The 14,526-nt window shown below is 39.2% G+C and overlaps 1 protein-coding gene across 1 annotated transcript; it reads left to right on the top strand.

Annotated features, from left to right (window-relative positions):
• The first annotated feature begins 11,079 nt into the window (after positions 1-11,079).
• On the top strand, positions 11,080-11,547 carry LOC122037573 (CST complex subunit STN1-like). Its single transcript, XM_042597099.1, has one exon. The coding sequence runs from the start codon at positions 11,080-11,082 to the stop codon at positions 11,545-11,547; it is 468 nt and encodes a 155-aa protein (XP_042453033.1).
• Positions 11,548-14,526: the final 2,979 nt, after the last annotated feature.

Raw genomic sequence — 14,526 nt, 5'->3', positions numbered from 1 at the left:
AGGTAGTAGACAACAGTAGGCAGCAGTCGGCAATCAGCAGTAGACAGTTAGCAGTCAGCAGTAGGGAGTTAGTAGGCATTAGTAGGCAGCGGAACTCATCAGTCATGTCTGTCTCTAATTCATTGGCAAAGAATCTTTCCCGCTCACATCTCTCTATATATTTTTCCCTCATAACATCTCAATCATTGGCAATGATTGTTTACCATTCACACCTCTCCCTCACACTTATCTTCTCAATCATTGGCAATTATTATTTCCCGCTCACATCTCATCTCTCTATATATCTTTCTGTCACACTCTCTCAATACAATAATTGGCAATGATTGTTTCCCGCTCACACCTCTCTCTCACACTCTCTCTCACACTTATCTTCATAATGATTGGCAATCATTATTTCCCGCTCATATCTCTCTAAATTCAATCATTGGCAATGATTGTTTCCCGCTCACAACTCTATCTCACACTTCTCTCACTCCCTCTCAATAATTGGCAGTCATTATTTCCCGCTCACATCTCTCTATATATCTTTCTATAAAAAAATAATAATAAATAAATAGATAAATAAATAAAATAAAATAATTTTCCGTAAATTTACATCACTAAATAAAATTTCCCGCTAATTTAAATATGAGATGATATAATTTGGTAGTAGGTTAGGAACGAAACCTCCCTCTTTTTTTTAAGAATGTGAATTACCCCGACGACTTGACATGACATCACATGGGTAACGAATAGCCCTCGGTCTCCTCTACGCGTTGGCGGAGAGGGATCTACGTTATGAGTTCCGGGGCAAAAGTTAGGAAAGTAGAAAGAAAATAAAAGATATATAACTAGATTTAATGTTCAACTATGCGATTTGCCGCTCCTCCTTTTATATTTCATTTTTAAATAATTGTTTCAATCTTTATTTATAATTAGATTATAAAAATATAAATATATATATATATATAGGATTAATCTTCTTATGGCGCTTGGGAAGCAGTCGAGACGACGGAATTTGACGGACACGGGGAAGGGAGAAGTCCAAAATTTATTATGGGGGGTAGTGCCGAACGGTAAATATGGGGTACGAAGTTTGATTGGGGAGAGGAGGATATGACGGGGGGCCTGCATGTAGGAGTTGGGGTCCGGTCAGGCTGCGGGCGAAAAACGAGGGCCATATTTCACATCCAGGCGGGCCCTTTTCGGAGGACCAAACGGTTATTTTTGACGTCGAATTTTGGCTGCATAGGATGAAATGTAGGTCTCTAAATTCCGGAACAAACATATCTTGTTGCATTCGATTCCGACTTCAAACGCCTGAGTTATGGCCGTTTGAAGTTGCACTATTATACGTTACGGCACGCAAGACGGCCGAATAGCTCCGACCCCAGAACTACCGCACTGTGTTAACGCCTCGGCCTCCTTCACGCACCGCCGCTGATGGATCCTGATTCCGGTACCCCGTCAAAACTATACGCAATTAAACGTACAACCACTCTCCTCCATTTCTCTCTCCCACTCCCACTCACCCAAAATTAGCTAGGTTAATGATGAGCAATGAAGTAAATGGTGCATAAGTAGGAGGTATAAACAGATGGTAAAAGAACGCCACTCGACAGCATTTTTTCTTTGCAAACATAAGCGACATCATTGCATTGCATTGCATGCTTATTATCTTTAATCGATAAATGAACATCTCCAAACTAAACCCTATATTGTGTAGGCTATGTTATCCCATCCCATCGCATACCATACCATAGGCTTCTTGCCTGGTGCATGGGAAAAATGGGATTATTTACCTCTTTAACCCACCGACAAATGTGATGACAGTGATTGCAACGATTGATGATGTATGTATGTATGTATGTATGTATGCATGTTCAAGAAATTCCATTATGCCATCGAATGTCGAAGTTGAAATCATCGTAATGCCACAAATACGCTGTCAGCAAAGCAAATTGTCAAAAAGTATTTAGTTAGAACTATTCTATGTAACAATATTTAGTAGCATGCAGGGAGAAGGCAACATCGAGGAGCAGGTAGATAGGCAGATAAATAGGCAGGCAGATAGGCAGATAGGCAGATAAACAGGCAGTCAGATAAACAGGTAGGCAGATAAACAGGTAGGCAGATAAACAGGTAGGGAGATAAACAGGCAGGCAGATAGGCAGATAAAACTGCAGATAGGCAGATAAATAGGCAGATAGGCAGATAAACAGGATGATAGGCAGATAAACAGGCAGGCAGATAAAAATGCAGATAGGCAGATAGGCAGATAAAACTGCAGATAGGCAGATAAACAGGCAGATAGGCAGATAAAAATGTAGATAGGCAGATAAAAATGCAGATATGCAGATAAACAGGCTGATAGGCAGATAAACAGGCAGGTAGATATGCAGATAAAAATGCAGATAGGCAGATAAATAGGCAGGCAGGCAGACAGGCAGGCAGGCAGATAGATAGATAGATAGATAGATAGGCAAGGAGGAAGATAGATATATAGGCAGACATGTAGGCAGACAGATAAATAGGCATTAAGCAAGCAGCAGCAGCAGCAAGCGGTGGGAAGTAGCAGTGAGTAACCATTGGGCAGTAGTAAAGAAGTAGCAGCATACAGTAGGCAGCACGAAGCAGTAGGCAATAGGAGGTAGGTAGTACGAAGTAGTAGGGATTAGGATAGTAGTATGCGTTAGGTAGTAGGGAGTAGGAATAAGGCGGCGGTAATTTGAAATCAATGACAAAGATTGTTTGCATAATAAATAAATAAATAAATAAAATTTTCTCTATCTCTCTTAATGAGTTTCTCTCTATTCATCCAATCATCGGCAATAAGGGGTTCCCGCTCACACATACATAAAGTTTTCTCTATCTCAATCATTGACAATAAGTTTTTCCCGCCCACAACAAACCCCACCCCACTCACTCATTCACTATCTCCTTCTCTCTCTCAATAAGAGACAATGATTGCCTGATGAATTAAAGATCCCGCTCAAATCCATCTTTCTCACACATCCTTTTATATATATATATATATATCTTTCTAAAAAATTGGGAATAAGTCTTTCCCGCGCACACCTCCTCTCTCTTGATCTCGGCCACTCTTTGGCGTGTACATGTACAGGAATCCCGCTCAATTGTTTTTTAATAGGAGAGAGAGAATGATTGAGAGAGAGAGAATATTGATGTATATATAATAGGAGGATGTTTAATTTATTCAGCTTTGGAGATTGGGAATTTACACGAAAGGGGTTTTGTAGCCCTCCGAATCCTCTACGCGGTGGCGCAGACGCATATACATTATGAGTTCCGGGTCAAAAGTTATTAGGCGAGTCGAAGAAAGAAAATCAAAGAAAAGGAAAAAAAAAAAAAATTTCCCGCTATACTGTACATGCACTGTGCTAGCACTGTGCACCCTACGGAGGAGGCCGCGCGTTTTTTTTTCCCGCTCGTTCCCGTTTTTTTTTTTTTTTTTAAAACATAATATATATATATATATATATATATATATATATATATATATATATATATATATATATATAATATGATATATAAGCTTCCGGGAGTCCGGAAGCGATCGAGACGATGGATTTTGACGGAGACGGTGAAGGGAAAAGTCCGAAAATTGTTACGACGGACCTAATGGTGTAAAAAAAACACGAGTCCGTTTTGCGTGATAGGTGAAAAGATGTCGGAAGGAGACGAAAACAGGACGTGGGGGTAGGGGGCGAAGAGCGGGACCCGACGGTGGGTCTGCATGTTGGAGATGGAGTGCGGTTGAAAATATAAAATTAAATTTACAAACGGGTCCTTTATGTAGTGCCGAACGGTAAATATGGGGTACGAAGTTTGATTGCAACTGATAGCCGTTTGGGGATGAAAAAAGACGTGGGGGATCATCGCGGAGAGAAGGAAATGACGGTGGGCCCGCATGTCGGAGTCGGGGTCCGGTCGGGGCCCGAGCGAATAACGAGGGCCATATTTTACTTCCAGGCCCTTTTCGGAGGACCAAACGGCGTTTTTTGACGTCGAATTTTGCCTGCATTAGATAACCCCGAGAGTTATGGGATGAAATGTAGGTCTCTAAATTCCGGAACCGACAAATCTTGTTTCGCTCGATTCCGACTTCAAACGGCCGAGTTATGGCCGTTTGAAGGTGCCCTAAAGGCGTTTTTATCCGTTACGGCAACCCAGACGGCTGAATCGCGCCGGACCCCGAACTACCGCACTGTGGCCCTTGGCCCCCTCTACGCGCCGTCGCTGACGGATCCTGATTCCGGCACCCCGGCAAAACTATACGCAATTAAACGTACACCCTCTCTCCTCCCTTTCTCTCTCCCACTCACACCTTTTATATTAATATTTTATTCTTTTTTTTAAATTTTTTTTTCTTATTCCGTTTTTAAACTTACATCTGTTTTTAATTTATTTTTTCTTTTAAAAAAAACCTAAACCTAAGTAAATATAATTAGGTTTTTAAATTTTTTTAAAAGATAAATAATTATTATTTATTTATTAAATGCTTGCTTAATATAGATACATAGATAGATAAATTATAATCATTTAATTTCATTTAACGTACACGTTTGTTTACGGTTTGTAATATTTTAGTTTGTAGGGTTTTGGTTTAGGGTTTAGTTACATTTCAAACTCATTCATTAAAGTTATCTAAGGTTTTAATGTACTTTTATATTCCTTCTCTAAGGCTAAGGATAAGGCTATTGTTGCCCAAGCATTCAGAGAGTCCGTCCAGCCGATGGCACCCTAAACCCCCAAAAGCTTACTAGCTTGATTGATTGATTGATCTGTAAAAAAAAAAACATCCAATCCCTAAAAGTAGGTAGGAGCTATATCGAATCTAAAAAAACGCCTCACGAGCCTGATTATTTCTTTGCAAACAAAAGCCAGATCCATCAATCCATCCATCCATTCATCCATCCACTCAGGTTCTCCCTTATTATCGCAAATGGATAAAAGAACATATCCAACTATACTCTACTATACTCTACTATACTATAATATACTATACTATATTGTGTAGGTTAGGTTAGGTTAGGTTATGGTCTCCCATAAATAAGATTCTTGCCTCGTGCATCGCATAAATGGGCACAACCTCTTTAACCCACTCACAAATGTGACTGTGATTGCAACGCTTGATTGATGATATTCAAGAAATTCCATTCTGCCATCGAATGTCGAATTTTATTTCAAACAAAAACATCCGACAGACAATGTTCTTAACCGATTGGTGATCATACAATACAATACAATACAATACAAAACTTCTTGACTGATAGGTTAAAAATTTTTGACTCAATGTTGTGCCACCCATAACTGCTTGCTGCTAGGTTAATGATGAGTAAAGAAGTAAATGGTGCAAAAGTAGGTAGGAGCTATATCGAAGCTAAAAGAACGCCACTTGAGCTTATTTCTTTGCAAACAAAAGCTACATCCTTCCACTCAACTTCTTATTAGCTTAAATGGATAAATGAACATCTCCAAATATACTATATTGTGTAGGTTAATTAGGGTAGGGTCTCCCATAGGATTCTTGCCTGGTGCATCGGATCAATGGGCACAACAAACCTCTGTACCCCACAATTGTGGGAGTGATTGTTATGCTTGATGATGTTCAAGAAATTCTTAATATATATATATATAATTTAATTTAACGTTTGACACATTCACAATTGTGGTAGTAGCAGAAGCCGGTCAAATTTATTTACAACGGGACTATAATCCGTGACCAAACTTTGCAACGGAAACATTAATTAATTAATTAATGTATGAATTAATAATTTAGAATTCGTAAATAACGTATTGTTGATTTAGGGTAACTCATTATAAACTATGACACATTCATTCATTAAGGTTGCATTCAACGTAGGTAGTTAGGTTACAATTTATACTCATTTTCTCTTAATTAATTAAATAATTAATTAATGTACTTTCATATTCCTTCTCCCTCGCTTTTGTGAGTGATACAAGTAGGAGATAATGTACCCAATTAAGCATTATATTCCGATGGCACCCTCTCCTTATTTTTCTCACTCCCACTCCCACTCCCACTCCCACTATTATATTTTTTTTCTCTCCCACTGCCAATGTCATGAATTGAAATTTTAAACCTTAGTATTATGGTCAATTCGTAGGATATGAAAGTTTGCTGAGATAAGGGTTAATATCCTAAGACAAAGTCACATTGTGGAGCAATGCTCCAAAATGCGACTATCCATCTGAATTTAACTAACTCTAAATGAATGCCGTATCTTTTGACAATCCATCCAATCTAATAACTTTGTTATTTTCTTATCTTGAAAAATTAGTTATCATTTGACAATCGATTCTGTATGTCAACCTCTTTGGGTTGGTTTTTTTTGGTTTGGTTTTGTTTGGTTTAGGGTAAAAAAGTAATGAATATTGGTTATAAATGTTTTTCCCGAAACCCTATCTTCACTCTTCCTTTGTAAGTTTTTTACCAGAGCTGAACTGTGCTTGTTGTAATACAAACTATAGTTCCGTCTATAATAACCGTTATTAAAGAATTTTACTAAGTCTGAAAGAATGTCGTATCTTCTGACAATACATCCAATCTAATAACTTCTTTCTTATCTTATCTGTTTTTATCTTATATTATCTTATCTTATCTTATATTGAAAACATATTTCTCGTTTGACAATCCATATTGTTAAACATATATTGTTAAATAGTGCTAAATATCTTTTGACTACGTTTCCTTCCTTTGTTGATAGAGTATTGCTATGCTGGCATATTGTTGGATGAATTCAACTTCGGCATTCGATGCTAGAATGAAATTTCTTCAACATCATCAACTTCGGCATATGCTTCAACGTAGCTGGAGATGTTCATTTATCCATTAATTTCAGCTAGATAATAAGAAGCTGAGTCGAAGGATGTGTGGCTCTAATTTTAATGTTTGCAAAGAAGCTCTAGTGGTGTTTAATGGATGGATGGATGGATGGATGGATGTTTTTTTGGACAGACATATCGACCGATCGACCGACCGATCGACCAACCGACCGACTCTCAAGGAAGCAAGCTTTTGGGTAGGATGCCATCAGCTGGACGGACTCTAAGAATGCGATGAAGTATCTACTACTTGTATCGCATATGCAAAAGTGAGAAGGAATCTGAAAGAACATGCATTAAGAGAAAATGAGTGAGTGTATTTATTGTCACTTTATTGAATTAATTGTTACCTAAATATCTCGATTGGAACGGTAGCAAACTGTTCCCTATCTTGATTGCAACTTTGGCAAGATTGTAATACAGCATCTATCTATCGTCTGCTCATGAGGTTAAGATTTGATATTCTGCTTGTAGCAATAACACACGTCGAACAAGGACTCTACTAAATCTTTGCTTGTTCCAGTGATTCGAACCCGGCCAAATGATACTCATTTATTAAATAATTTTTAAATATATATTTGTTTAATAAAATAATAATATAGATAATAAATATAGTCATTAAACTTAATTTAACCTAAATATCTGTTTGCATTATTATAGTAGGTGAAGGGGTGGAAATTTGCAACGGGAATATAATTCGTGAAATTTATAACTGACATATTAAAAAATTTGAATTCGTACAAAATGTATTGTTAAATGTTGTGATACAATTTAATAATCATTGAATATTTGTGAAACATGTTGAACTTATCGTAGATAAAAAACAAATTGAATTCGTTGTTAATTTATAAGACCGACCATCGTATATATCTATCTACGTGCATCAAACATCGGGGCATGACAATTTATATTGGAGAATATAGGTCTCGTCTCATATTGTCTTGAATCGTAATGTTATCGTATAGTATCGTCTAGTCTCGTCTCATATTGTATAGTATCGTATCGTATCGTATAGTATTGTATCGTATCGTCTCGTCTTGTGTCTTATTGTCTCGTCTCTTCTCGTCTCGTCTCGTCTCGTCTCGTCTCGTCTCGTCTCGTCTAGTATCGTCTCTTCTCGCCTTAAGTCGTATCGTCTTGTGTCGTATATTATCAAATTGTCTTGTTTTGTCTCGTCTAAACTTGTATGTTAGAGTTTCGTATTTTATAGTCTCGTCTAATCTCGTGTCATATCGTATCGTCTCGTCTCATGCAACAGTAAAAGTAAAAGCAATAAACATAAAGGATAAAGCATAAAGGATAAAGAATAAAGCATAAAGCAAAAAAACAAAATAAAAAAGCAACACCAAAAGCAAATGCCCTAAAGTGTTTCCCGCCCACACCTCACTCACTCTCTCCCTCTTTTTATCTCTTTCTCTCAATAATTGACAAAGACTGCTTCATTTATTTTCCCCCTCATCTCACTCCATCTCTCTCACACTCTCCCAAATAATAAATGCAAGGATTATTGCTCTATATATTTCTCTCTATCTCGTCTCGTCACTTTGCTCTCATTCAATGATAATTTGTCGTTAATTACGCGTAGGTTGATTACAAGTCACCTATCCCCTCTTCGCGTGCTTGTCCTGTCGACTGCCACCTGTCCCATGCCGACAGGTTGCGTCAAGCTGTGTGCTCGTGGTGTCCCGTCATATGTATTGTGTTGACAGGTAGCGTCACGTCATGTTCCCTCGCTTAATTGTGCAGTCGCGTAAGATTTTGACGCCTTCTTGTGCCGTCGCGTCAAATTATGACGCATGCTTGTGCTGTCACGTCAGCTTTCGGCGCCTGAATGACCAGTCGCGTTGTGTCCACATGCGCTCTTCTGCCTGTTGTGTCACGTCTGCCGGAAGAGGGTTGAATAATTTTTTTTTTAATTTTGTGCGCTTTACTCACTTCGACCCCAATCATGATATAAGGATCACTTCATTCGCATTGCGACCCTCACCAAGGTCACCCTCACCAAGGTCTCTCTTGCTCTTCTGCTTCATCTTCCTCTTCCTCTTCTTCATCTTCTTATACTCCACCCTAGTCTCCCATTTCTTCTCCAATCTCTACGTACGCCTCCTCTCTCCATTCGACTTCGACATCGACTTCTTCTTCTGTTCTTCTCCTGCCTCTTATTCTCCTTCATCAGGTTGCCTGATCAAGTGATATCTATCAATATGACCACCTCCACCCGATGCACATATTGGAGCATGCGGGCATCTGATTTCCTGTCCATATCTATCCACACCGAACCCAACTATCCTACGTCGTTCACCACCCAGCGAGGTACGCCGGTGAGTCTGATTGAGACTTTGGGGAGAGTTGTACGTCTGCAGCGCACGCCATTGACTTTGACAATACGTATCTACGATGGAAGCTGCCAAATACCTTGCATCCAAACCCTCGAACCAGCTCATGGAACATATGTGTCTCCAGACATTGCTCGCAGGCAGGCCGAACCAGTTGAGTTGGGGAAGTTAGTCCGAGTCCTAGGGAAGCTTGATTTGGGTCCGGATGGGGCATTACAGCTTATCGATTGTTATTTTATGGTCGAACATCGTCCGGATGCCGATACACTGCACATCTACAATTGCATGTTACTGCATTGGAAAGAAGATAATAAGTGTGTTAAGTAATGCTAAGTATGCTAAGTAATGCTTGTGTTGTGTCTTGTTTTATGTTGCAGGTCATCTGGTCTTGTGTTGTGTCTTGTATTAGGTTGGAGGTATTATGGTATGGTGTGTTGTGGTGTGTAATGTTGCGATGTTTATGAGATATGTGTTGTATTGTACTGTACTGTGATGATATGTAATAATATGTGTTTTTATGAAATCTGATGTTATATTAGATTGTGTGATGATATGATAACTGTCTTATGATATTATGTGTATATATAACTCAAAACAGTAAGTAATAAACTAGAACGGTATAATGAAAAAAATATATAACACTTAACGATTAACGCCTAATACATAACGCAAAACCCTTAATGACTACCGGCAAACCCATAATAAGAAGATCAGTTAACGATTAAACCTTAACGATAAAAGCAAAAACTTTAACTAATAACGGCTAACCGTTAACGCTAAATCCCTAATGATTAACCCTTAAAGCAAACCACTTAACCCTAATCGCTTAACACTTAACCCATAACGATTAACGATTAACACATAAATCATATAGGATAACGATTAATGCTTAACACTTAATGATAACGCATAACTCTAAATGATTAACGCTTAACCTATAAAGAATAACGCCTAACGATTAACGTTGATAGTTTAACACTAAACGCTTAACGCTTAAACATTAACGATTAACCCTTAATGAATAACGTGAAACGCATAACGATTAACGCTTAACCCATAATGATTAACGATTAACCCATAACGCTTAACGAATAACGATTAACGATTAATGCTTAAAGATTAACGCTTAACCTACAACTATTAACGCTTAACGATTAACGCTTAACGATTAACGATTAACGCTAAACGATTAACGCTTAACGAATAACGAATAACGATTAACGCTTAACGATTAACGCTTAACCTATAAAGATTAACGCATAACGCTTACCGCTTAACGCATAATGATTAACGCTTAACGCTTAACGATTAACGCCTAACACACAAACGTTTGGTTTTATTTCCTAAAAAAATTTATATTTAAAATATTTCTATATTAAAATTTTAATAAATATAAAAATAAAATTTAAATGCAATATAGTCGTGTGCAGTGTCGTCTCGTCTCGTCTTGTTAGTGCGTCATGTTAGCTGGCGTGCTTCTCCTTGTAGTGTCGTGTCACGTCGTCTGTTGTGGCGTGCATTGTCCTGTCATGTCGCACGCAGTGCCCCTTGTGGCTTGTCGGGTGCAGTGTCCCGTCACGTCGACAGTAGTGTCGCGTAGTGTTGTGTTGTGTCGCGTACAGTGTCCTGTCGGTCTTGTATTGTAATGTCGTGTCACATGCATCGTCGTCTTGTCCCGTCCCGTCTCGTCTTGTCCCTTCCCGTCTCGTATTGTCCCGTCCAGTCTTGTCTCTTCAGGTCTCGGCCTGTTGGGCCGTGATGCAGGTGGAGGTGGAGGTTGCCAGATTAATAAGACCTCTCCCAAATCCCTTCCTCACCAAATCACCTCACCCTCAACCTGCCTGCGCCACACAAAAATTTCCCCTCATCCGCTGTCAATCTCATCTTCACCAAGATGAACTGGTTTCAAGCCATCCATGTCAAGCTTCTAGCAAGCGACTTCCTCTCCCTCACTGTCCACAACTCCCCAAACTATGCTCCTACCTTTTTCAAGAGAGGTATGCAAGTTTGGCGACTAGAGACGGTTGGTGTCGTGGTGAGCAAGGAGCGCACTGGCGACTTTCTCAAGTTCGTTGTCGACGATGGGACCGGATGTATTCCTTGCATCATCGACCTCACTGACCGTTCGCATTTGGGGCTCGCTGCAGAAGTGGAGACAGAGAGAGCTCTCAGGGAGGTTGCGACTGTGGAGCTGGGAAAGTTAGTGCGAGTCCGAGGCATGATCACGCTGGGGGAGGAGGATGGACTGCAGCTTAAGGTGAGGGATGTTGTGGTAGAACGTGATCCCAATATGGAGCCTCTGCACTGGATGGATTGCATCCGCTTGGCTAGGAGTTGTTATGATCGTGCAGCACACCCCTAAACGCCGGCTCATGCTCTTCCATCGTATGATATGGTTAGATTAAATCATAGTCAGTATTGTACCGTGGTAGGTTATTATGTGTTATCGGGTGTTTGGGTTCGTGTGAAGTCGGGTGGTTGCAGGTTTTATGGTATGGTGTGGTTTGGTGTGTAATGTTGGCATGTTTATGAGATATGTGTTGTATTGTATTGTCTGTGATGATATGTAAGAATATGTGTTATTATGAAATATGATGTTATATTAGATTATATGATGTTATGAATTGTGTATTATGATAATATGTGCATATATAAATCTTAATCCTTAACGATGAACGCATAATTCTTAAAGTTTATCCCTTAATGAATAATTATTAACGATTAACGATTAACCATTCATGATACACGCTTAACGCATAATCCATAACGATTACCCCATAACGATTTACAATTATCGAATAACCTTTAATGATTAACCTTTAAAGAATAACGCTTACCCATTAACGATGAACGGTTAACCCATAACGAATAACGGCTAAACATTAACGAGTAACGCTTAACCCATAAAGATATAATTTTAACCATGATCGATTAACCCTTAACGAATAGCGCATAACCCTTAACGCTTAACACTTAACGATTACTGCATAGATCTTAACGTTTAACCATTAACGATTAACGCTTAACGACTAACACTTAACGATTAACGCTTAATGAATAATGCTTAACGAATAACGCTTATCGATCAACGAATAAAGTTTTAGCCTTAACGCCTAACAAATAACCATTAACGAAAAACCGTAAACCCTAAACCCTAAACCCTAAACTCGAGCTTGAGTCGAGCCAGTATAAATCGAGTCCAACTGAGCTAAAGCCTAGGTTGGCTTGAGCTCGGTTCATCCCGTTTACAACCCTAATTTTCCGTATCAATGAAGAAGGCTTTCTAAGCCAGAAATAATAACATGGCTCAAAGGTAGACGAAAAGTGCCAAAGATAAGAAAGTTTTTTAGGACTGAAACAATACCATGGCTCAGAGGTAGATGAAAGGTGTTTGATCGATGCACATGAGAGTGGGTGAATTATGTGTATTTAAAACTTTCTTTTTCTTTTTAAAACAAGTGTACAATATAAAACAATTAAGTAAGAAAAAGCAAAAAGAAAACAACACACAGATATTTTTTTGATTCCTAGCCTTCGATAACTTCTACTCCAAGACCCAGGCCCTTTGGATCTTTCTTGACGGGTAATCAACTCTTTACAGGTAAGCTTCCAATAGAGTAATCGAATATAGAACGGAAAGGAAGTATGTAACAAGCCTACACTTCCTTATGTAATAATTAACTTAACTTAAATAGTGTTACCCAACACGAAGACGGACAAATGATTGAGCTCGGGTGTCGGTGTTGGTCCTTTTGCAGTAGTCAGGCATAGCAGCGTTACAACACAATAGTAGCACGAAGGCGGAGCAACAGGATGATCAAGGAAGATCGTAGAAAACTTGTATGTCAAGTGCTGGCCGAAACTACCTTATATAGGTCATTGGGGGCGCATCCAATGTTCTGAGGCCCCTCCAATGATGTTGATCCTATTTGAAATCTTCGACCTCTATCCACTTTAAGGTTCCTCCATCAAGTCTGAGGCGCCTCCAGTCCACTTCTAGGCACCTCTATTCAGTGAAACTTCATTCCCGAATTCTATTTGTCCGAGGGCTCCTCTAATCTGCTCAGGGCGCCTCTATTTCACCAAGTATTCCTGTCAGATGCTCCATCTGGATTTTAGCTAATTGTCAGACTCGTAGACATAACTTGACTTCTTGCCAGATATCAATCTATTTGAACTTCCTATCAATTATTATGTCCTTAAGACTTAACTGAACTTTAGCTTGATGTCAGGTTTTCTAGATACATAAGTCTGTTAATTTGCCCACTTAGTAAATATATTAGATTATATATAATTTGTTGGTGCGGGAAGCACCAGACGATCGAACCTATGTTTTGATTATGTCAAAGGGTCCAAAGTTAAGTTGTCTTATGATCTAACAAGGTTAATTGAGCTTACAAGAAAAGTCCTAAGTGTTCTTAGGCAAAAGTTCTATTGGATTCTAGGTAGATGGGAAATCCTAGGGGGTGAGAACTCAAGGTCCCAAGGGGGTGGTAACACTAGGTGATGAAAAGTCCTAGTTATGGTTAGACAAGTGGAAAAATCCTAGGGGGTGGTAACCCTAGGTCCTAGAGGCAATAAACCTAGGTGGAAAGTCTTGACGAGTCGAGGTTCTTTGGGCGAAATCCTAGAGTCGGGAACTCTACGTGAAAATCCTAATGGTCGCAGACCAGGTGGAAGGCTGGACGGGTTGAGATCGGACGCCCAATGGAGAAGACCTGAAGATTCGGATGCTGAGCACAAGTCCAGTTGATCTGGAGGACTGGTCTGACAAAAGATAAACTTTTCTGAGAGGAGTAAGTGAGGACACGTTCCCTGAAAAGAGAACAGTAGACATCGGTTCGACCTAGAGTTTCGACGAAACTCAAAGTCAGAACCGGACAATCAGAGGCTGTCAAATTTCATATTATATATGCTATTTTTTTCTACCTGGACTAACTTTATTTTGCAGAAAATAAAGGGCTGGAAAAAACTAGTCCGAGCGCTTGGAGCTAGGGGTGCAAATGAGTCGAGGCGCTCATGAGCGGCTCGGTCAAAGCTCGACTCGAGCTCGAGCCGAGCTCCAGCCGGCTCATTTAACATTCGAGCCGAGCTCGAGCTCATTTAACAGTGGCTCGAAGGCTCGTCGAGCCAGGTTAATTTAATATTATAGTAATTAAAATTATTATTACTTTTAAAATAAACAATAAGTTAAGGAGGAGTTTGTGGCTAATGTTAGAGTGTATACTAAAAGCCTAGCTTTTGGTATAAACATTTATCTAGAAATAAGAATCACATTGGTCAAATGTCTACATTTATGATAAATGTAGTTGTTCAATTAATTTATATTGTAGATAACATG

This window comes from Zingiber officinale, unplaced genomic scaffold (assembly GCF_018446385.1).
Source record: "Zingiber officinale cultivar Zhangliang unplaced genomic scaffold, Zo_v1.1 ctg63, whole genome shotgun sequence".
NCBI classification, from domain to species: Eukaryota; Viridiplantae; Streptophyta; class Magnoliopsida; order Zingiberales; family Zingiberaceae; genus Zingiber; species Zingiber officinale.
The sequence above is the reverse complement of the archived record's forward strand: the minus strand, read 5'-3'. Positions and strand labels throughout refer to the sequence as shown.